We start from the raw sequence: 24,981 nt of genomic DNA on the forward strand, positions 1-24,981 counted from the left end.
AACAGAAACCAAAGTGAGACAGCGTTTGCTCAGACTCTACTAATTCATAAACTTTTAAAAGCCAAAAGTATATTGGACTCAAGTTTACCTCTGACCCGTTTATATGAAAAGGCGGGGATGGGGGTGGGGAGGAAGGTCATTAAACAAATGAGCAACATGAACAAAATTTAAAGAGCTTGATAAGTCATTTTACTTTAAACATGTTAACACATAACTTATATGCATACAGTCCTGATAAATCAGAATTTATGTGTTCATTAAAAAGAAGAATCTAATAGCGCTTTCACTTAGAAATGTTTTCTAGCAATTAGTTCAACTTACCACACATACTTGACAATAATATAATGGCATTTCTTTTTTTAAAAAAATCCTATAATTCAGATTGCATTTTTCTCTAATTTGGATGGGGCTTCTTGCATTTAAACTAAATTAGCTCAATCTTATGTCAGGGAGATTTATACAAGTTTCCTCCACTGGCTTCATTACCCTCTCTCTGCCCTGATTCTTTTAAAGGTCAATCCCTGAACTGGAAAAACTCCATCTTCCCACGTTTTCCTTTCTCTTACACCCTGCTGAGGAGTGCAATTAGCAGTGTGAGATGGACATGCCTAATCCCCACCACGGGCTGTGGTTCCGGGTAGCTGCTGCAGTGAACTCTATACACTAGTTACAGTGTCTAAAACACAGCCCGAGTACAACTTTCATTGAAAGGGCCTTCAGCCATAGGTGAACATCAGCTTCCATAATACTCGAAAACTCAAAAGCCCATCGTGCCTCCTCTGTGCTCCTAAAGCTTTGTGATTTCTTTTTATTTCCCTATTACAGTGCTTAGCCCTGTCTTTCTTCCCACTGATAGTTTCTCCATGTCTCTATCTTTGTACTTTTCCCAACTCCACCTTCATGTCTTATTGAAAGGTCTTCAATGTAGGAAACCATTAATAAATGTCTGCCAAGTTGAAATAGATCATCCAGGGGCGCCTGAGTGGTTCAGTCATTTGAGCATCCAGCTTTGGCTCAGGTCATGATCTCGCAGTTTGTGGGTTCGAGCCTCTGGGCTCTGTGCAGACAGCTAGCTCAGAGCCTGGAGCCTGTCTTCAAATTCTGTGTCTCTCTTTCTCTCTGACCCTCCCCTGCTCACACCCTCTGTCTCTCTCTCACTCTCTCTCTCTCTCTCTGTGTCTCTCTCTCAGTAATAAATAAAACATTAAAAAAAAAAGAATTAGATCATCCAGTCAAACCCGTCATGTTACACTCAAGGAAGCCTAGTCCCTAAAGGTTCAGGGCTCAATGTCCACCAGTTAGTGTCAGAGCCAAAAATCAAGTTTAATTTTCTCTACTTAATCTACTCAAATGCTACATTTGGTCAGACCATCTTGGCTGTGAGCAGAGGTGAGATCCAGTGCCTAAAGGATGCTGAGTTGTTTGTTTCTGATTTCTAATCATATTTTATTTTTCTGTCTTCTTTGTTGTTGCTGTTTTATTTGGTTGGTTTTTATTAAATAGAAGGAACAAAGGGAGAAGATGGCCGAAAGTACCTTGGATGAGGGATAGCCATGGCCCTCCCCTCCCTCTGTTCAAATTGCATTGCATGCTAAACTTGAGGTAGAAACTGGGCAGGGAAGGCAGCTAGGAATGCTGGGAGAGGTCAGAGGTCGGTACCCCACCCAGGAACACCCATAGGCAAGGAGGGAGCCTCCTGGGCCCCAAACATAGCTCATCCCAAGGGCTAAAGGCTAGGGGTAGGGGACTCAGGACCTGGGCTCCAGGTCACAAAACAAGATCCCAGGACTGACCCAGCTCCTTTCCCATCCCAGGAGTAGGAAGGGGCGACAATGTCCACGAATTGGAGGGTCCAGGCCCCTCACTTGTGGATGTCCCAGATCCATGAGTTTTTTTGTTTGTCTGCATTGTTTTTAAAGCTGAGAGTCTGAGGCAATGCTAGTAAAATCACTCTGCAAAAATGTTAAAGCATTCATTAAACTGTAAAATGTTATCCCTAGAAAAGGCCTCAGAAATCCAGTAGACAGGTTTTTTTTTTTAAGACAAGTTTTACAAATGAGGAAAGTAAGGCCTGAAGACACAAAGTCCCTTTTGCATTATAATACATTCCATCAGGTTGCCATTAATCAGGCCTGATAGTATGGCTGTGTCTATGCAACAGCCTAAAATGTTTTAGAAAGAGATACTCAAAATATTTTTCAGGAAAGCAGTCAGGCTCCAGAGGACAACCAGCCAGACGCTCCTCTCTCTCTCTTGTCACCTCCCTTTGTTACCTGGACTTGGGGCTCACTCAGTATTTATTTATTTTTCATTTGGAGCAGAGTCATAGTTTCAACTAAGACAACAGTTCTTTGAGGCCAACAAATGTTAGCCCACAGAGATAGGAATTTAGAATCACACATTTTTAGCATTCAGAGATAATTCAAGATAGTTCAAGCACTTTCTGAGTGTTGAACCACCAGCAAGTACTTCTTGCTACCACTATTCATCTGCAAAAATATTTCATTGCTAAGACCTGTTGCATTGCCCAAATATTTTTGATAAAAAGCAGTTTTACCAATGGGTTCTATATAGCAACAGCCTCAATTTAATCAGGGCTCCGAAATTTTAATGTGAATATGTAGAAATTACATAAATATGATTAATAGGTAATTTATAGAAATCCATTATGTCAATGTTCATTAACTCAAAAAATAGAACAGAATGAGAGGAAATGGTTTTATATTTCTACAACAAGGATTTACATTATCTATGAAAAAGAGTTTCCTGACGAATACCAGACTTGGTTTCCAAAATGGTTTTGGAATTTCCTTCTTTACAGCTTTCAAATTAATATGACTTCCTTTTAAGACAGGGTAAGAAGTTTTTGTTGCTGTTCTTGATTTGTGTTTGTTTGTTCAATAGAGAATAAAAGTGTATGACTTCTTCATGTTTATTCATCATAATGCTTCAAGTGGGGGAGAGGGGAATAGTGGGGGAGGGGGAGTAAGAATTAAGATTCCACTAACTGTAGCCGGATGGGAGAAGGGGAAATGGAGGAGGAGGAGATGACCTATCTAGTTGAGGAAGGAAGAGAGTGTCACATAAATCTGCTCCCCTCGAAGTTCTGTCCCTAGTACTGCACCCCCCTCCCCACCAAACATCAGTTAGGTCAGAAAAAAATAGTGAAGCCCCTGCCCACTTCCTTTAAGCATTGTTTTTCAAGGTCTTACAGAACCTAGAGACAACATACACAAAAAGCTCTGGACTACAAGCATTATTTCTAAGTTATTCTTCTAATTTAAATCTCTTTGCCTCAGTTCCTGTTTGCTTTAGGGCCCTGTAATGAGAAAAGCAAACGCTAAGGTTTTGTGAGGTTAAGGGGTTCCTGAGACTCAAAGGGACAACTTCAGGGCAGCGTTAGGCATTTGCGTTGTATTGTCTTCTAATTGCTTCTTGTGCATAAATCTTACTTTTCCCAAAGCTCTGAACTTCTCCGTGATAAAAAGCCTCGATATATATTTTCTTGTGTTGTATGAGTGTGTGCAGAGCGTGGAGCACCTCACTTGAAGTAGTCGGTCCATTGTTCTTGGGGAAGGCTGAGGCGCCTGTGCATGTCCTGCGGGGAGGCCGCAAAGTGCTCTGTGAGTGAGCGAGTCAGAAAGGGACACAGAGCAAGTATTAATTTTGAATATTTTGAATTTTGAATATGGTATTTGCAACACAAAACATGAACATATTAAAAAAAAAAAGAAATCACATCTTCAGAGCCACAAAGCCAAGCTAGACAGTTCCATCAAGAGTTTTTATTTATGGGGCACCTGGGTGCCTCCGTTGGTTGAACATCCAACTTCAGCTCATGTCATCATCTCACTGGTGGATTCTATGTCTCCCTCTCTCTCTCTGTACCTCTCCTGCTCAAGCTCTGTCTCTCTCAAAATAAATGAACTTAAAAATTAAAAAAATTTTTTAATTTATTCGATGCGTATATTTAACACATATGTTGCTTACCATATTACAAGCACCGGTCCAAGCATTTCACAAATGTGAACTCATTTAACCCTTATAACAACCTACAACAATTAAGATAAGAATTACTATTATTATATGCATTTTATAATAAAAACTTGGGGCCTAGAAAGGAAACGCAATTTGGTCAAAGTCACAGAACGTTGGTGGAATTTGAGCCTGGGAGGTCCGGTTTGAGAGTTCATGCTCTTGACCTTTGTTCTGTTTGCAAGCTGATCCGCTGGGCAGGGGCAGAGAGAGGAAGGGAGAAGGAGAGAGAGAGCGGGAGAGACATGAGAGAGCAGGAAAAGGCAGAAAGAGCTGCCATCTTCCATCTTCAATACGTTCGTTTCCTTTTGTGCGCCTGGGTCAGTTTTGCCACCTCCTAAGTAAAGTGCAGGGCAAAGAGAGGGAGGGAGCAGTGAAGCGCACATCTAATCCTTCAAAGGGCAGCATTTGGGAATGGCCCATATCACTTCTGCTTACATCCACTGAACAAAGCTTGCGAACACGTCCACACCTAGCTCAGAGGGAGCCTGGGAAGCGCCGTCTGTAGCTGGGTGTGCAGGAGCCCACCCGAAACGCTGTTGCTGTGTTAAAAACGGCATGTTACACCGAAGAAGGCTCTCTCCTCTCACCTGGATTCCTGCAACATATCTCTGCTTGAAGGACACTGCGGCAAAGACTTCCTTGACCGCGCCATCTGAAGTAGTGCCCTTGTCACTCTCTGGTCCCTTACTCTGCTTTATTTTTCATCATGGTACTTATCACTGTCTGACCTTACACTGTATTTTTGTTTATCACCTGTCCCCACTCCCACCCCTAAGAGCATAAGCTCCACTAAACAGGGACTTCTTTCTCGTTTACTGTTATATTCCTCGTACCCACTTGCTACTCAGTAATATTTGTGGATGGAATGAATGAATGAATGATGAATAAACGATGTGCTAGGTCATCTCCCTGCTTCTGGTCTGGACAGAAGGGAAAAAAGAGTTTATTATCTTCACCGGCACCAGAATTCTTCTTAGAAAGGTAGGAAATTATTTTTTAGGATAATAATAATAATATCTCCTTGAAGTAAAGGATAAAACCCAATAGCCGATATTTGAGTAAAATTTCTCTTCATGAAATAGAAAGTGGAAGTAGTAAGGAGAAAACATGAAGATATAAAACTAGGAAGAAACAATAAGACATCAGAACCGTCCTGACTGTGACCCTGAAGTTTCATTAATACTCACTACACCCGTGAATGCTTGGTGTAAGCAAGTTATGTGATGCTGAAAGCAGGGGCGGGGTTCACAACCCGGACAGGTATGGCGTCCTCATAAATGACACATTGGGAAATGAGAGTCCAAGAGGCAGAAAAAACCTTGAGAACACAAGGTCTCTACGATTTCCAAAAATTGCAGCATTACCTAAATGGCAGCTCAGGGGAGTGAAGTGGAATCTACCTTTTACATCAACATTATACATTATTTAGGCTTCATCAGTCATTTATACAGGATTTTCTTATACATTGCTGTATTTCACACGAATATCACTGATAGATTTTATGGGGACTTCGGTTGGGAGAGTTTAGGGTTATGTACTCATATGCTTTTCATCATTTATCATTTCTAGTGAAAGTGAACACTTAATTCCTCTCCGTTGCCTCAGCAAAGGATAAAGGAAAGACAAGTCCTGCAGGCCTTCTCCAAATTACACCTTCGCTTTCATCTGCACCCACTGCGGGATGCAGTGCAGAGTGATGCTAGACATGGTCAAATGATCAGTCATCTCCAAAACCAAAACGTTAACCCGCCACGGTCTCATGGCAGAAGGTACATGACTTTTGACTCAGGTCCCAGCAGGCAAATAGCTGTCATGTCCACATCAGGCCGCCTCCCTTCCTCAAGTCACATGGGGGTGATGCAGAGATGTGGAAAGGTGGATCCTGCACATGCCATGGATTTGTATCCCATGTGAAGAACCACAAGTTTAAGAAACTCCAATCTAGTATAAAAAGCTACAATCTGGGGTGCCTGAGTGGCTTAGTCAGTTGAGTGTCCTACTTCAGCTCAGGTCATGATTGCCCCACTAGTGAGTTCGAGCCCTGTATCACGCTCAGTGCTGGCAGCTCAGAGCCTGGAGCCTGCTTCAGGTTCTGTGTGTGTGTCTCTCTCTTGGCTCCTTCCTCACTCTCTCTCTCTCTCTCTCTCTCACTCTCAAAAATAAATAAACTTACAAAAAAGGCTACAATCTGCCCAACCGTTGCTTTATTATACTGCACATCAAATAATCTTACCCCCTGCTTCTTCTCCATCCTCTGCTACTATCTCTCTTTTCCAAGGTTATTCACTCTACATTCTTGAAAAGATAGTCCAGAACAAAAGACTATAAGTATAGCTTATAAAATACCAATGGAGAATTGCTTCTCAGCCAGGAGCTACCCACATAGAGGAGATGTCACAAGTGTATGGTAGGTGGTAGACAGAGTTTTCATTAAGAAGAATAAAAAGGTGAAAAGATTCCTCTTCCTCCTAGAAGACACCTTCCTTTTCTTTTGTTTTCCTTCTCTCCTCTTCTTTCCTTGGGGGGAAAAAAACACATGTCATCATGTTCTGTCTTTTCATTATGTTAATAGAATCATACAATCTGCTCAAGAGGCAACTCAGCCTTTGAAAGGCTTTGAAAATATCACTATGGGGCTCAAAGGAGAAGATACATGGAGTGGCCAGCTTAGCTTCTCTGATTCTTTAGCCATTGAGGAAAAGGCCTTTCTTTTCTGTGGGATCATCCTTCTCGAACTCTTATGACTGTCACACTAGGAAGACCAAGAATTCAAGATACCCATATGAGTTTAAATGGAAAAGGCCAACCATGAAGTCCATTGAGCTGCCTCTGGCACAGAAATTATGCTAAGGAATGATGATCCAAAATGGGAAACAGATTGAGATCGAGGCCCTACCCAGCAATAATAAGCAGGAGTCTCCTGGAATGACCTCTGGGCACGTATGGCTTACAGAGCTGAGGGGACAGCAGACAGATGATGATCAGCTAGAGCATTCAGATGCCTAATCATACCCTCCTGTAACTAACACTCTCACAGGACGGATTCCGGCACCACATCTGATGTCCGTACTCAGTATTTGTCTACCTGCCTACTTTGCTGTCACACCAATTCTTCTTAAAATGTCATTCTCACACATTCCAATACCCCTAGAAGACTCCTATCTGCCATTGTACCAAGTCTATTTTTTTAAGTTTATTTATTTATCTTGAGAGAGAATGAGAGTGTGTGCACTCACGTTGGGGAGGGTCAGAGAGAGAAGGAAAGAGTGAATCCCAAGCAGGCTTTGCACTGTCAGGGCTGAGCCCAACACAGGGCTCGATCTCACCAGTGCAACCATGAGATCATGACCTGAGCAGAAATCAAGAGTCTGATGTTTAACTGACTGAGCCATCTGGGCACCCCTCCATTGTTTCAAGGCTAAACTCTACTACCTAACTTCTTTTTTTAAAATTTTTAATGTTTATTTATTTTTGAGAGAAAGAGTGTGAGCAGGGGAGGGGCATAGAGAGAGGGAGACACAGAATCCAAAGCAGGCTCCAGGCTCAGAGCTGTCAGTACAGAGCCTGACACGGGGCTCAAACTCGTGAACATCTAGACCATGATGACCTGAGTTGAAGTCAGACACTTAACTGACTAAGCCACCTAGGTTTTTCATCTACTACCTAACTTCTAAGGAACACATCAGTATGTATTAAGTAGATTTAATTTTTCAAAAAATGTATTCCAAGAGTTGATTGTTAGATGTCACTAATTTCTTCTAGATGGAAATAGGACTTAATTTAGGTCAACTAAATGGTGAGTGTGGCTACTCAGGGTTACCTCAAAATTTAGCCTATCTCCAGTGCTTTCTTTTATTTCCTTTGCTTCCCCCGGTACAAACTCTTGATGCCCTTAGAGTTTGTGTCACTGTCGTTATGTAGTTCCCTGCCATTTTGCACAGGACAGGTCCCCATTACACAGCTCCTCATAGTCCCCATTGATTATAAAGTTGTACAAGAAAGCAAATCACAACATAAAACTATTCACTTACCACATATAAATATAATTTCCAAAAGGTATATTCCAAATCCATAAAGATGATTACTTCTGATTAGAGGTAAAAGGGAATGGGATGAAAATGGTGGAGGAAAGGACCTACAACTTTATTCGTAATAGAATTTTGAAAGAAGCATGTATTCTTGTTGAGGTGGATTGTTTCCAAAGATGGCTACAACAATCTGTCCCATGAGGCTTACCCTCTATCCCAAGCCTCTGCTGCTCCTCTCATAAAGAGGGAGAATCTAGTTCCTGTCTCCTTGAATCTTACCTTGGTCTGTGACCTGCTTGGACCAACAGAATGTGGTGGAAATGACAAGGGAAGGGTTTTACCCCCTCACCTTAAGGGGTCTTGAAGATTTTGATCCCACTTCCTGGGAGTTCTGAGGTACCATGTAAAGAAGTTTGGCTTCCTACTAGAGAGATCAGAGGAAAGTCCCCGGAGGCTGAAAGATGGTGGAGAGAGAAATCCCAGCATTCTGGTCAACTCAGCAAAGGCACCAGACATGTGATTGAGACCATCCTGGGATCCATTACAAGTGAACAAGTACGCTTGACAGAGATGGCCCAATCTCACGGTGCCCTGCCAAGCCACAGAATCACGAGTACATAAAAGTCAATTGTTCTCAGCCGCTGAATTACAGGCTGGTTTGTTACACAGCAATAGACAACTGTGATGTTACTTTTGTCATGCAAAATTACTGTTAAAAAATAAATAAGCCCACATGCAAACCTTTCTTCCTCTTCACCAAGGAGCCTCTCTCCTCTCCCCACTCCTCCACTCCGTGTGTCTAGTGTCTCCACTCATCTAACTGATGATACAGTGTCTAACAATGCAATGCAAAATCAATGTAAATCAATGCAAAATCATGGCAATGTGATTATAACGTGAAATTGAAAATCTTTCAAAATATGTAAGAAATCACAAAGTTGATGAGGGTAATGTTCAAGAAACCACTGAATCATGGACAACTCCTCTGACAAATGAGAATCTGCAGCTGGAATAGTTAACATTTAAAGAAGAAAAACAAATCCAGGCAGATGATGAAACAATAAGTGCTTCAAAAGGGAATGATCTGAATGTCAAAATTTGAGAGAGGCTCTTGGGAAACCGATGAAACCCTCAAATATTTTTGTAATAATGACCCTTTGTATGATTTGGCCACAGAAGTCAAATGCAAAAGGACATTGTATATGATACCATATAATTTTGTTAGAAAATTATGCTTCTCAAAGTCAACACTTTATTCATCCTTTGTTCGAATATTTAACACATCATTGACCAACTAAATTTTGTTAAATTTAAGGTAAATTAATTTGCATAGTTTTCTTAAATTGTCTAAAGATAAAGTCTCAACCAAATCTTTTCACTTTCATTGTCCCAATTTTGTTTATTTTTAAGTTTTTTTTAACGTTTATTTATTTTTGAAAGAGAGAGAGGCAGAGAGAGACAGAGCTTGAGAGGGGGAGGGGCAGAAAGAGAGGGAGACACTGAATCCAAAGCAGGCTTGAAGCTCCGAACTGTCAGCACAGAGCCCAATGCGGGGCTCAAACTCACAGACCTCGAGATCATGACCTGAGACGAAGTCAGACGCTTAACGGATTGAGCCTCCCAGGCGCCCCTATTGTCCCAATTTTAAAAGTGGATTTGGGGTAACAATTTTCTGAGGAAATTGGCGGTCTCAGTAAATATCTTCAATTCATCTCCCTAAGTAGCAGGTGTAGTCTTAGAGAATGCTTTACTAATATCCTCTGGAAAGTTTACCAAACCTAGAACTAAGCACATAGTGGGGACTCGTGGGGACTCACAAGTTCAATAAACATGATGACAAATGACCTGCTGATTGATTGGCTGACCTGTAGATTTTCCCACGGAAGGACAGCGCTTTCCCATTATCAATCCCTGACCCAGTATGAGCTGGTGTTTGTTCTCCTCAAAACTATTCATGGAAGGCCCATTACAAACTTCCTGCTGAAAGCACTTTCAAAGGCTGGATACATTTAAAACCAATTCAAGCATGTAAAGTCGTTTTAGGAAATAAGCCCCACGTCCCAAGGGCTCAGCTGAGGAGGGCCGGGTTTCAGAGCAGGTGTGCCACTTGACTGAACAGGAATTTGGAAATGTCAAACATTAGAAGCACTTCAGAAACTCCAACTCAACCTGCCTGACAGTGGCACTTCTGGGTACGTGTCAATAAGTGACTTGCAGAGATAGGTATTTGGGAAAATCTCTCAGTGCGGAATCAGAATTGGCTAACCCAAATCAGCATGGTAGGTCTCTTAAAGAGACCACACTTTTTTGTTTGTTTGTTTTGCCTTTTTCAATTTTACTTCTCAAAAGAAACTCTGTATTTAAAGGAAGAAAAAGGTCATTCAAAACTTCACCTTCCTTACATGATAACCGCCCAGAGCAGCACCGCAAATTTTAATATGCCTGAAGTTCAGGCACTTTCAACTTAGTTTGCACCCCCAACTTCAAGAGTAATAAGCATTGGGCTGCTTTCCTTGCCGTTATCAGGGTTACTTCCATCCGTTTGGAAATTAAAAATGAACAATACAAGCCTGGCTGCAAGTGCCTTTTAAACTTGGCCTCTCCCGGTAGGACACCATTCCTTCTGCAGCCCACCAGTCCTTCTCGGGCAAATGCAAACAATACTTTCTGTTACAATAACTTGTATGCAGGAACACACACACACACACACACACACACACACACACACACACACACACACACACACAGAGGCACACCGAGCTGTGTTGCATCTGCAGCACAGCAGCCAAAGTTTACTGGTTCTGGCCAATTGGAGGCTGTGGAGCTGAGCCAAATTAGCATGTTTTTCTCCGCCTCTAGATGAAGTCATGATTGAAACATGGCATTGAACTTCTTTTATAAAGGGATAGAGGAGTAGGAAAGAAAAGCTAAACCTGCAGGAAAGTGCCCTGTGCCAAGGAGAACGCGGTTAGGAAGTGTGTGCATGCTTCTGAACCCTGAGTGGTTCTCAGTTCTGTAACCTTCGCCTCCCACTGGGTGGAGTAGGGCTTTTAAGAGCAGCTGGAATGCAGTTCCCCTGATCAGTGTAGCCAGTTGTTGCCTGTCTGAAACTCTGCCAGTCCTGGAGAGCGCTGCTCAGAGCGCAGACCAGCAGGCCTCTTTCTGCACCCTCCCCGCCGTCCTGCTTGCCGGGGAAGAACTTGCCCACCTGTCCGGCCATGGGGGAGGACGCCGCACAAGCCGAAAAGTTTCAGCACCCAGGGTCTGCCATCTGGCAGGAGAAGCCAGCCAGCCCCAGCCTCGCCCCCTCTTCCACGCCGAGCCCCAGCCTGAACCTGGGGAGCACGGAGGAGGCCATCCGGGACAACGCGCAGGTGAACGCCGTCACGGTGCTCACGCTCCTGGACAAGCTGGTGAACATGCTGGATGCGGTGCAGGAGAACCAGCACAATATGGAGCAGCGGCAGATCAGCCTCGAGGGCTCCGTGAAGGGCATCCAGAACGACCTCACCAAGCTCTCCAAGTACCAGGCCTCCACCAGCAACACGGTGAGCAAGCTGCTGGAGAAGTCCCGCAAGGTCAGCGCTCACACGCGGGCGGTCAAGGAGCGCATGGACAGGCAGAGCGCGCAGGTGAAGCGGCTGGAGAACAACCATGCCCAGCTCCTCAGACGCAACCATTTCAAAGTGCTCATCTTCCAGGTCAGTGCCCCCTACTCCTCCTCCCGCCCCGCTGGGATTCCTCCACATTCGTGATCTAGGTCGGCCTGGCGCTCACAGCCACTTCTACATCTGTCCTACCTGTCAGGGATCACACACCCCAGGCATTGTGCCCAGCCGCCTTCAGCGGGAGTGTGTGACATCCGCACACAGGGGTGGGAATGTCTCAGGTCACTGCAGCCTAAACCCAAGGCAATCCCCCAGAGTTTAGTAGGGCAGGGTCATTTGTTACGGCGCACCTGGACACAGGCCATACAGGTTGGGAAGATGAGCAGGTGCATAAAACCTAGTCAAGTTCATGTGCAAGGAGTTGCATTATGAACTTGGGGCTTTGACTGCAACTGTTAGCTGGCCAGGGCATATTAATTCAGTGCCTGTTGATTAACTCTTTGTAGAAATGAGATAATCATCTGATGTTTTTTAACCAAGAAGTCAAGTCCATGACTGTTTCTCTCTTTGTCTAAAGGCTGCCAAAGTTTGGGAAGCTAACCAAGTACTGGAGACTGATTGCATTAGAATTGAACTAGTCTCTTTTTTTAAGATTCTTGTCACCAAAGCAATCTTTGTTGAGTTATTTTCTAGCAAATGATGCACTAAAAATATAGAGCATAACTCTTAACAAACACAGGAGGTATGCCTCTACTTGCTCAGAGAAGCCACCGTAAAATAAAAAGTGTTATCAGTTTTAGTTACAAAGGCTAGTGGCGAATATTTTCTCTTTCCAATGGTTGCCTTAGAATAAAACGACCACTTAATTTTTTTAATGCATCAATAATGCAACTAATGTAGCAAGAGGGTATCTGGGGACAGGGAGATTGCGCGGGGCTGTTGTTCGCCAAGTGGTGGGCATTTGTGAATCCGAGGGCAGCCCTGCCTAAGGCTGGAAGCCCTTCCGCCCGCCCAATGGAACGCAGCCAACGTGGAGCCCAGGAAGCGATCGCCATCCCTGCCCCAGGGCTGTCTCGTTGTGACCATGTGAATAGGGGAGGATTTCAAAGCCATGGAGGGGAGAGGCTATAACCAACTGTTTGATTGTGAAAGGCACACAAGAAGAGCCTTCATCTCCCAAGGGAGATTTAGAAATTGGAATTTAAACCGAGGGAGCCTTCTTTTTTCTAAATGAATCTGCTCTGCCAAGTTAGAACCTAAGCCTCTTTCCCTCCATAAAAGGAAAGACTCATCTGGCTGTTTTTTTGTCCTCCCCAAATTGCACTTGATGTAAAGCTTCGGGCAGCTGATGTCCTCCTATACCTTGCAGGCTTTTGCAGCCCAGACATTTTTTAGCTTTTAATGCAAATGGAATAGCTTTTCATGCACCAGATGAACTGGAAAGAGATACGGTGACTGCTCCTTTCTTAAGCCATATAAGATCCTTTACTTTATTAGCCTAAAAGATATTAGAAATCCCAGCTCTCCATGCATTTCTAAATTAAATACTGATCTCCAAACAAAACCAAACATGTGCGGACATGTTTAATTCTGAGTCATCAAAGGAACTTTTCCTCCCTCCAGTATGAATCAGGAAGATTATCTCTTGTCCTCTATCCCTGAGTTAAGGGGAGGGGAGGAGTACCCAGTAGAGGAAAATCATAATTTGTCGGGATTGGTTTATGTTTCTTTTGGCCGCGGATGTTCTGTCATTGTTGGGGGCAGGGACAGAAGCGATATGTGAGTAAAAATTCAAGAGGATTGTAAATCTGACATTTAACAAAACAACAGTTGGGGAACTTAAAGACTCAGGCTGCCGGTGAGCTATACCACAGTCTCCTGTTTTGTCACATTGGATTGACAGGTGTGAAATTGCAGCCAGAAGTGGTAGGAATTCTCCATAGAGTGAATAAAAGGTGAAACGGGTGCTCAAGACCAAGGTAGAAGCTAAGAGAGTCCAAAGCAACATATTCAGGCTCCATTCTGCACCTCTTCACAAGCAGCCCCCAAGGAGGACACTTTTTTTTTTTAAAGAGCAGTTTGGGGAGCCAGGTACTGGAGCTTTCTTAAGCCATGTAAGATCCTTTAGTAGCATGAAGGATATTAGAAATCTCAACTCTCAAACGTTGTAAGATGATTATTTTGCAAAAACAAACGTGGGCGCAGTTCCTTAGTGGAAGAGTTGTTCTTTCTCTTAGAGCAGGGTTCCCAGGGCGGCAGTCATGCCAGGGGATGGAAAACGAACTTGTGCCGGAGCGGACTCTAGTCTAGGGGTTGAGAAGACATAGTTTGTCACACAGACACTGGTTCAAATTCTAGTTTCACCACTTGCCAACTATGTGATCTTGTGCACATTTTGCAGCTTCTCCAAGCTTCCGACTTCTCATCTGTACACTGAGGATATTAATAGGAGCACATTTGTGAGCTCTTTTAATAAAGCCCTGCAGCTCTAAGTATCTTTCTGTGCAGTCTCTCATTTGCCCTCGACTTACAGATGAGGATGCTGAAATTCGAAGATATTTCTATCTTGTTTGAAGTTATCTAATAAGCAAGCAGTGAGGCCAGGATTGAACTCACATTTAATTGATTCCAGTGTGTGTGTGTGGTTTTTTTTTTAATATTTATCTTTTAGACTCAGAGAGATAGAGCAAGCACAAGTGGGAGATGGGCAGAGAGAGAGAGAGGAAGACACAGAATCTGAAGCAGGCTCCAGGCTCTGAGCTGTCAGCACAGAGCCCAATGCGGGGCTCGAACTCATGAGCTGTGAGATCATGACCTGGGCCGAAGTCAGACGCTCGACCAGCTGAGCCACCCAGGTGCCCCCCAGTGTGTGTTCTTAAACATGAATGCTTCTTCTTTTGTATCTCTCACAGAGTGAGGAATAAATGGAATAACCTATTTAAAATGGTTAGTGGGTTACATGGTGTAAGAAGTCAAGAAATGGAAGCTATTCCTGGGTGGCTCTGACATTTACACAGAGTGGAGGCTATACTTTTGCTTATTTAGAAATATGGCTCCTGAGTGAAAATTGACCCCACCCTACTCAAGATCTGAAAACTGCTGGGCATATGCTTTTTAGTTGGGGCTTATTAAAAGCTACACAGCCATATGCACCCACGCGCGCACACACACACACACACATACACACACACACACACACACACACACACACACACTCTCTCTCTCTTCCATTCCCAGCAATATGTTGTATGGCAATTACCAGGGTGAGATCAATCTTAGGTTCCCAACATACCGTGAGAGCAAAGGACTCTGCCCAAAGGGCCTACCCAAAATAGACATTCTAGTGGTGGCAGGCTTTACTGTGTGGCTGAGAGCAGGTGGGTGAGAGAGTAAAGACGACAGATAATACACCAGGTGCCACTCCATAGGTCATCTGTCATTTCCAATCCACTTGAAAGCCAGACTTTCTTTTTCTAAATTCATTCCTTTTCTAAATTCTAAATTTTTTTCAAGACAAAAAATTGATGTGGAAAGTTTATTTTTCTTTAATGTGTATTTATTTTTTAGAGAGAATGAGAGTGTGGGTGAGGAAGGGGCACAGAGAGAGGGGCACAGAGGATCTGCAGCTGGATCCCTGCTGACAGCAGAGACCCTGAATGTGAGACTCGAACCCACGAGCCTTGAGATCATGACCTGAACCCAAGTCCAATGCTTAACCAACTGAGCCACACAGGCGCCTCTATATGAAACATTTTAAAAAGAGAGAGTGAGGAAACCACCTCTGTCACTTGGGCCCATGAAGTGCTGTCATATTTAGATTAGGTTTCTAGTTTGTAAGGTCCTCTTTTGCTTAGTTGCTTGGTTGGTTTGTCTACTAGACACTTTCACGTTCAGGTTTTTAAATTCCAAACTTTGTCCTTAACATGACCTATTTAGAATATATTATTTATGGGGCGCCTGGGTGGCTCAGTCAGTTGGGCGTCCAACTTCGGCTCAGGTCATGATCTCGCGGTTCGTGGGTTCCAACCCCACGTCGGGCTCTGTGCTGACAGCTAGCTCAGAGCCTGGAGCCTGCTTTGGATTCTGTGTCTCCCTCTCTCTCTGCCCCTCCCCTGTTCACGCTGTCTCTCTCTGTCTTTCAAAAATAAGTAAAAACCATAAAAAAATTTTTTAAATAATATGTTATTCATGTATTTCAGCGTGTGCTGAACTTACGAGATCATTGTGGCTTTAAAGCTCTCTCCTGCCTTTAGCAGTTACTTTAAATTATAGCCACTAGCATCTGAAACTGTAGAATAGTCGTCTCCCTTTGAGCAATGAAGCAAATTGTAAAATCCTTGTTAAACTTAGCAGGTTTTCTTTTTACATTTTTTTTATAAAGCTTAAGATCAATGTTTAAACTCAAAATACTGTGACAGGATCCAGTATAAGTGAAATAAGACTCAGAAGAGTTGGTGATCAAAAAGCAAATGCTAGGGGCGCCTGGGTGGCTCAGTCGGTTAAGCCTCTGGCTTCGGGTCAGGTCAGATCTCACATTCGTGGGTTCGAGCCCCGCGTCAGGCTCTGTGCTGACAGCCAGCTCAGAGCCTGGAGCCTGCTTCCGGTTCTGTGTCTCCTTCTCTCTCTGCCTCCCCCTCTCATGCTCTGTCTCTCTCTGTATCAAAAATAAGTAAAAACATTAAAAAAAAAAGTAAAAAAAAAAGCAAATGCTAAAGACTAATAAAACTAATGGTTTGCCTATAAGTATGGCTATCTTTAACTAAACATAGAGTTTGCACAGAAGATCAGTGAGTTTACCATTAAAAGGAAATTTTCTCTGTTGATTGAAAAGCCCAGGATTTCACAGGTAACTGGCCCTGAGGGTTTGTCTTAAGGTTCTAGGAATGTTTATCCAAAAAAGCAGTTTGGGAATGATTTCAAATCCAGGGAACAAAATGAGACTACTCCGGATCAGCTTACACTTTCGCCCACATAAAATTGTGAAATTGGGTGAAAAGAGTAGAGGTTGGGTATTTGCTGTGGATACATTCGTGGAGAATCAGGCCTATAAATGTGTTCAAATATTCATCATTTGGCTTCCTTCAGTGAGATCAGAATTTTAGAACAGTGCTAAAAGTATAACATCTTCAGACTATTTTCAAGTTGATTTTTTTAAAAGCCTGTACTTTCTCTACCCAAAGCCACTGCTCTGAAAACTGTTAAATTATTACAGACGTAGAAGAAATGGGAATATAGAAAATCAAAGACACCTTCATGTGACAACTCACCATGTTTATGTCACATTGATTAACGTTCCCATAAACGGGATATTGGTTTTGATGTGCTCCTTCACCAGGGCCCTTTCAGTTTCTGAGAAAAACCAAATACTGGCTCCTATTGTTATTATTTACACTTGCCGAACGTCAGCACAGCCTCAGGCAGGCTAAGTGAATCACTGATTATTGTTTCTTCAAAAGAATCATTACTGTTTCTCGTTTATTAAAAAACTGGACTGTTTGTCAGATGCATTCCCTCTATGTAAACGTTACTCCTTCCATTGTTCTGCGATCTGAATCGGTTGGAATTGAGTGGAAACGTTCTCCAGTGCAGCTCAGGTCCTATAGTTTGGATCCTCGCAAGAAACAAAACATATCTGGCATTAGTACACTATGAGATCACGTCTACAATTTCTTTTAGTTATTTTTCATGGGATTTACATTAATATCCCAAAATCAAATTATCTTGGAGCTGGAAAGCACCGTTAATAATCATTTAGTTTAACTTCATTTTAGATCAAAGAAACAGAAGCCCAGAGAAAGTGACTAGGTTCCATTTTATTAATAATAGAAATTATGAAGTCGAACTCTACAATGGGTAAAAATGAACACTGTATTCCCACTATGGCAAAGTTCATGTTTACTGGTTTTCTGCATCAGCTTTTAAATAATTCAGAATGATTTGTGGGGGTTTTGTTTGTTTTGTGTTTTTTGTGGGTAACAAAAAATAACCTAACCAGTGTGATCTTAAAAAAGAATTGAACCCTTGATAACACTGAAAAATAATGAAACTTTTAAATCCTCCACAATGGGAAAGACTGCTCAGGGATTATAACTAATGCATTTTATTCTTATGACTTGCTGATTCTACCGACAGCTGCCTTCGGGGTGCAGTTCTAATCAATGGCTTTATCCACTTGGCAATCTATACCTCAGAAACACAAATTGGAGAAAACCATCAATGTGTAAAAGAGACCTATAAATCAGAATGTCAGGTGGGCATAGTTCCATTTTAGTAACTAGTATTTAGAGATTATTGGATAAAGCATCCCGTGGACACAAATTTATGGTGTTCATACCCCTCCAGGATGCCACCACATCCCTCTGGGGCCATGACAGGCTTCATTATTTTCGTCTAACAACAGGGATGAGAAATTTGTGACAAAAGAACACACTGCTGGCTTCTCTCCCCTTCGTCAAGCTTTTACCATAGGCTTCCTTTTCTAACGCTAGTCATGGAATCTTCTCTTTAAAGTGTATGCCTCTATACTATATATGTGTGAAGACTGGCTTCCCCAAGCTCCGACGCAAGAAGTGCTCAGCACGTTGGCAAGCCTTTCTGTGTTGATATCAAATGCACGACTGGGGCAGTTAGTTCACAAGAATCAACAGAAACAGCAAACAAGCTGAAGTGTAAGGAGAAACGCCACTTCTCCAGAGTTCTTTCCTTCCTTTTCTCTTTAGCGCTGCAAGCACATCATTCATATAGGTTTGAAGTGTGCTGTTTAATTCTCCCTTCCTTTGAAAAACTCCTAAGGGTTCTTGTGAAAGGTCAAAACCCAGAGCAGCTGCATCAGTGGCAGCTGAGTACCTTCTGGAAAACAAATCTGGAGAGCAAACCGGCAGCTGCTCCTGGGGTGGGCTCTCCTAGGTAGAAGAGCCCCAGAGAGCAGCACAGCCCACAAGGGATTCTTAGAGCGTGTGAAGGAGTCACAAGCCCCAAGCAGATCCGTGAGTAACCAGCCTGGGTAAGCGGTGACAGAATGAAGGATGCCTGCTTGATCGTCCCCCTGGAAAGAGCTGTCGAGATTGGAATCTCTACAAGAAAGCAGATCAAAACCCTGATGACAGGAGGCTGAAGCAGGCGGAAGTGTCACTTTCCCTGTAGACGGGTGAACTCTCCAATGTTCCCGCGAGGTCTGTGTGAGAGGACGGAGCAGGGGGCACGTGCGCAGGTGAGACTGGGCGCCTGGGGACCATGTAGTTATCGAGGAGGAACTACTGTCAAAAGTGCCAGTTGAATATCCACTAGCATAGCGCTGACTTCGGAGTCCAACACGGTGCATACGTTTTATTGAAATAAAAATAGAGATTTTGAAGGGTGTCAGTGTTTTGCTGCTTCTAAGAAACAGAGGGGAAAGGTAAGGCCACCTTGTGCTTGGACATCTGCAAGTTCCTGTGTGACAGGAAGGGGCCTGCCCACAGACTGGATGCCATGAGCAGCCACAAAATAAATGCTGTCCGGTAGACAGAACACAACATACTGCTCGAGTAATTAAAATGACAGCAGAAGCATAAAGCAGTTAGCCAAAAAAAAAAGATATATCTCACTCGTTTCCAGTTGTATAAAGACACAGCCAGCTCGTCTGGATTATGTCTGTTCCCACTGGGTTTATTTTCATAGCCGGCCTAAGAGCTCTCGTATGAATGTCCCAGGCATTGTACACATGAGTCGGTGGGTTCCCATCATCCCTCAGCTGCCTTCATACGCGTGGTGCGTATCTACCGCACGACACTGCTGACGCCCCCGGTGACGTGCTCTCCTCAAACCTGTCCTCCAGGGACGTGTGCTGAGAGAGAGGGACAGGAGTCTCCGACTCAGCAGGAGCCGTGCTTTTCTAATAACAGACATTACATTTAAGAAGAAAGTACAGTTTTACTGAATTCTTTAGGAAGTTAATATTTCTACCTTTTTGTTAAAGTTGAAGAAAGGAAAGTTGGCAGGGTATTCTGATGACCCAGGGAGATTAGGGCCTATGAGATGTATCTCTTCTCTGGGAACCAGGGCTTATTTTTGTAGTTTTCCCTGAAAATTTCCCTTCACTGAGGACTTTCCATAACTTTTCGCGGAGTTCTTAGTTTCTTCCTTTCTTGCAGGCAACTCCTGTCAAAGCTCCCCAACCTTTTTGTCAAACCCTAGGAGTCATTTTGCTTCTGGTCGGAGTATCAGGGCCTTAGCAATTTCTGCAGCCAGCCTGCCTGTCAGTAATGCTCATCCACTGAGAATAACATCCTTAAAAACAGAAACCATTGCATCCCTTAGGCCTGGGTTCTCATTTCCCAATGGCAGCCGCAGTCAATGAACTTCCTTAGAAGAGCGAAGCCCATTCTTCTGTAGTCCTCCAGCCTACCCAGCAGAGGCACAGTTTGTATTCCAGCCGCTTTCAAGCCTTTCTTAGAAAGCCACTTTATCCAACATGTGCCCAGTCAGCAGATAGCTGTTGAGCTGCCAGGGACTATTGTGACTGGGGCCTAACGGGAACAAGGGACCAAAATTGCCACGCTTGTGGGGAGTGTGTGTCAGCAAAATAGAGGCAAGTTGAGACTCGAACCATGGGAATGTTGCTCTCTGGAAAAGTCGAGGTCATAAATGACTCATGGGAATCCTATGCTCCTTTCCAATTTTTTTTTAACTTTGTCTATCGTACCATGTTCCTGACAGTCTCTATGACATTAAAAATGGGTGGTGTGGAGAGAGCTTTGGAGAGCTTTGTGGAGAGAGACAGAATCTGTGATTTCTTTAAGGAAGGTTCTATATAACCAGATTTTCTATTTACCTCTATCCAAGATTTCATCCTTTGTTTCTAACCAGTTTATGGAATGGACTGTGGTGTGAGATTTGTGCCTAAGAGGGAGAACGGGCTGTATTTTTTGCAGAGTACCATAACTAGTCCATTCAGTGGCTAATAAGGACAGGGACGTCTAAGTTTCTCTGTATCGAAACTTTATTCATTTTGTTTCTGTAAGCAAAAAGTTAAAAATATGCAGGTACACTCTTAGAGTATGTGTTTGATCCTAACCCCAGTGTTATTGACTTTGTGATCAATCAAAAGTGCAAAACAAGAAGGGAAATTCTTACTGTTAACATGAACTTGACCCGAAGTTTAGATCCCAGATCTCAATTTGTAAATGCACAAAATCCAGTCATTTTTCAAACTGGGAGTTTACTGGGCAGTCTACCATATAATCCAGTAATGTTGCAGCCAGGGCGGGAGTGGGCTGTGAAGCCTGGCCCACCTCGGCATTCCTACAGAACCCCAAGTGCTCCTGGGAGTGCAGTTTGAAAGCTGCTAATCAAGGTCACATCCTCTTGTTCATATTTGGAATAAACTGAGACCCAAGGAGATCAAGTAATTTGCTGAAAGCCACACAGCCGTTCAACAAGCTTGATGCAGGCTTCTGTCACACGTTCTTTCCACTGTGCTGGTTCTTTCGATGAAAATGTGAAGACACCTTGCTGGCTGGCTCTCATTTTCCAATATTCAAAGAACATTTTTAAAAAAGAAAGGGATTCCTAGGCTGTGTGACGCCAGTCTACCCGAATGCAAATCCAGCCACCTAGCATGGGTGGAACACTTGGAAGCAAGTTCTCGGGGTATGCTGCCTGAGACACAGAGAGGGTCAGCCCTTTGCCTCTGCGTCCAGCAGCTGGAGGAAGTGGTATGCTGGGAAGGGTGCAAGGAAGGGGGCAGATTCTTGAGCTTTTCTCCACGCTCTTAGCTCTAGGTGGAAGATCTAAGTATTCTGGGCCAAGGAAGCCCTCTTTAACCAGAGAGCCGTGATAAGCTGCTTCAGAGCCCTCCCTCCCTCCTCTAAGAATGGCTGTGGTATGCATCCTGTCCTTCTTAATGCCCACATCGGATATCCTACATGGCAAGACTTCATGGGTGGGCCCCCAGTGAGGCCAGCCCTGCCTTCTCTTACTCTAAAATTACTGTGCACTTCTAAACAGATACCAAGGCTGACCACACTTTTCCTTCTGATTTCTAGCTCAAGAGGGAACCTGATCAATGCTTTACATGGGGTCTGACACTTGAGGACTTCCCGATCCTCTCCCTTGCCCCCATCTTTTATCTTCTAACTCCACCTCCAGGCTCTTGCAGTGGGATTTTGGCAGGAACAGAGCCACCTGACCCTGAAGGAAGATAGGAGACAGAGACCTCTTGGGTTCACAGTAACTTACTTTAGCGCTTTTATCTAGGCAACTTCCTGGTCTGTCAGAGGCATAGCCCGCTTCCTCCCCTGCCCGCCACTGATAGAGCCCTTGTCAGCTGCCCTCATAATATTCCCAGTAAGCATCCCTTGCCTTTATCCAGCCTAGGGGGAATGACGTGGCCAGTTTAGAATGAACTCTTCATATTCTAGAAAGCTGAAGCCACAGTCGTTTGGTTTCTGTCATCCCCATGTGTGAGAAGACATACAATGCAAGTTACAGCAGCTCAGGACTTTATAAAATCTGTCATTAACACGAAATCTACATTGTCTATCTTTTCAGGAAGAAAATGAGATCCCTGCCAGTGTGTTTGTGAAAGAGCCAGTTTCCAGCCCAGCGGAAGAGAAGGCGGAGCTTGCTGATGAAAACAAGTCCCTGGAGGAAGGCTTGCACACGGTGGACCTCTCATCAGATGATGAATTGCCCCACGATGAGGAGGCCCTAGAAGACAGTGCGGAGGAAAAGATGGAAGAAAGTAGGGCAGAGAAAATAAAAAGATCTAGCCTCCGGAAAGTAGATAGCCTCAAGAAGGCATTTTCTCGCCAGAACATCGAGAAAAAAATGAACAAGCTGGGGACAAAGATCGTATCTGTAGAGAGGAGAGAGAAGATTAAGAAATCTCTCACTTCCAATCACCAGAAAATATCCTCAGGGAAAAGCTCCCCCTTCAAGGTTTCTCCCCTCACTTTTGGTCGAAAGAAAGTCCGAGAGGGAGAAAGCCCTGCAGAAAACGAGACCAAGTCAGAAGACATGCCCAGCAGTGAGCAGATGCCTGATGACCATGAGGAGAGCTCCTTTGCAGAGGGTCTTTCTGAAGCGTCCCTCAGCAGTGGCCTGGTGGAAGGGAAGAGCAAGGTGGGGGACGCAGAGAGGGCAGCCTCCAGAGGGAGTAATTCCGGCAGGGATAGCAACATTGACTTGGCAATTGTGGAAGATGAAGAGGAGGAGTCTGCGGCCCTGGAACAGGCACAGAAGGGCCGTTATGCGGAGGGCGACCTGCTGACCTCTGAGGGCGCAGAGCGGTCCGATGAGAACCCAGCGCAGCCTGCCGTGCTCCCGGTGAACCAGAGCGCCTAACTGCGCGGCCCGCTCTGCTTCCACATCTGTGGGTCGCCGGAGTCTAGGAACAAAGTCCTGCACATCCCAGCACCTCCCCTCGCTACCGTGTCACTGTCCGAGCAGCCCTCACTGCATAGGAGCAGCGCACAGACGACCAAGCTTTACTATGAAGACAACCCGTCCAGAGCTGTCCTTCTAACTTGCTCTTTGATTCTATTTTTGTAGACTTTCTCCAAGATGGCACAGAAGAAGAAACGGAGCAGCTGCAAACCGCTGATCAATTTGGCTTCTTTAGAAAACCAGAGGCTACTTAAGATACTAGTTATGAAATGTGATTCCTTTTTTGTCATTCCATAAGCTTGCTGAATAGTGTACCAGCGCCACATTGAATTTCCACCCAACTCTGTGAATCTAATTATTGTACTTCAAGTGTGCAATATAGAATACACATCTATATATTTAAGCTAAAGACATAACTACTTTCTATTTTAAGAAAAAAAACACTTTTTAAAAAAGGTAGAAGAGACAGTTTGGTTGGTTATTCACTTAATAGAAACCAATGTTTTCATTTAAAATGAAAAAATGGAAAAACTATAATATTCAGCTAATAAAGTAAGATGTGGGAAAGTCAGGACTATCAGAAAAAGAAAACTGAAAAGGAGAAGTTGGAAAATAGGAGAAACAGGAAAGAAAGAATGCTAAAGAGAATGAAGACGTAGAAAAACCATGTGTGTAGAAGTAAAGTATTTACTGTATTAACTCAACTATTCTTTTCCTTAAATAACAATTCTACAGAATTTCATACGTCCTTGAACAACATGTTATATCTTTACAATATTTTTATTTTCGAATATTTTCATATATAAAAGCATAGCTTACTGTGTTAGAGCTGCATTTTTCTCAATAAATAAAAGATATTAAAAATATTTCACCAAGGAGGTTTAAAAGGATATTTTCTCTTTAACATTGGAATGAGTGTAAATCTCTGAAATTAACATGTATCGTCTTTTGTAGGAAGTTCCCTCAGAGGACTCCCTCACGTTTTCCAAATTTGAAAGGATCTTTAGACTCCAAATGATGTAATGTAGGTATGTAAGGTGTTAAAATCAACCAGTTTGAGAAGGGAAGGATTCTTTTTCCTTTTGTACATAACGGTAATTCCATTCCAGGTCATATTTGGTTTATATATTAATTTCACAGAATATTAACATGATTCTTCCAAAAGCACACTGGTGTTTATGTATATGTGCACACTCAGTCAGCCAGGATAATTTTTACTAGTGTCTAACGTTATACTAAAATATTGCTTTATCTGTTTTTAATTACAGAATGCTAATGTTTTGAGAAAACTATTAAATTATAGTGTAGAGACAGTTGTGCCAGGGAGCAAAATCCCTACCTTTGGTGTAAACCACTCACTATAAGTAACCTGACAAATATAAGTAGCCCGAGACTGTATTAACAAACAATGCTTTGTGCTGTAAGAGGAAAAATAGGGTTAACAATGTATCGATAGCCTAACCTATACAGCAATGTCTTTATCTGCAATAATGTACCTCAAACATTAGATTGTTGAACTAACCATGGCTGTGTTAAAGAAGACTAAATAAACCAAAAAATAAAAAGTATGTAACCATGTCAGTTTTTTGGCAGAACAATTTTAGAACAAGCACAAAGAATTGATTTTTAAACTCTCCTCCAAATGTAGCTGTAATGTCGATTGTCTCGGTCTTGATTTCCCTTATTAACTCTGCTTTCTTTTCCCCCTGATCTCATTTAGAAATCCAAGTCTCATTCTTCAAGTTTAACTTTCTTGACATCACCTTGCCAGCTCTGGAGAGCATCTGAATTTATTGCAGCAGCTTGATAAATTTGATCGTTCCATCTGCATTTTTATTGTTTGGTACCAGACCTTATAATACCTTAAATAGGCCTGCAGACATGAATGTGTTGAAGTGTACATTCAGTTTATTCACACAGATAAACCTTTATCTTTGGCA

The 24,981-nt window shown here is 43.2% G+C and overlaps 1 protein-coding gene across 1 annotated transcript; it reads left to right on the plus strand.

Annotated features, from left to right (window-relative positions):
- Nucleotides 1-11,147: 11,147 nt before the first annotated feature.
- On the plus strand, nt 11,148-24,609 carry CAVIN2 (caveolae associated protein 2). The gene is made up of 2 exons (XM_029932955.1): nt 11,148-11,767; nt 22,205-24,609. Exons 1-2 carry the CDS (start codon nt 11,285-11,287, stop codon nt 22,997-22,999), a joined length of 1,278 nt encoding a protein of 425 aa, XP_029788815.1. The 5' UTR covers nt 11,148-11,284; the 3' UTR covers nt 23,000-24,609.
- The last annotated feature ends 372 nt before the right edge of the window (nt 24,610-24,981 follow it).

Source organism: Suricata suricatta, chromosome 3 (genome assembly GCF_006229205.1).
Source record: "Suricata suricatta isolate VVHF042 chromosome 3, meerkat_22Aug2017_6uvM2_HiC, whole genome shotgun sequence".
Taxonomy (NCBI): domain Eukaryota; kingdom Metazoa; phylum Chordata; class Mammalia; order Carnivora; family Herpestidae; genus Suricata; species Suricata suricatta.

Bases quoted from the DNA above. Each gene is read 5' to 3' on its own strand.
- CAVIN2 (XM_029932955.1), top strand. From the start codon at position 11,285: ATGGGGGAGGACGCCGCACAAGCCGAAAAGTTTCAGCACCCAGGGTCT. The intron at 11,768-22,204 runs GTCAGTGCCCCC...CTATCTTTTCAG, and splicing joins TCAAAGTGCTCATCTTCCAG to GAAGAAAATGAGATCCCTGC.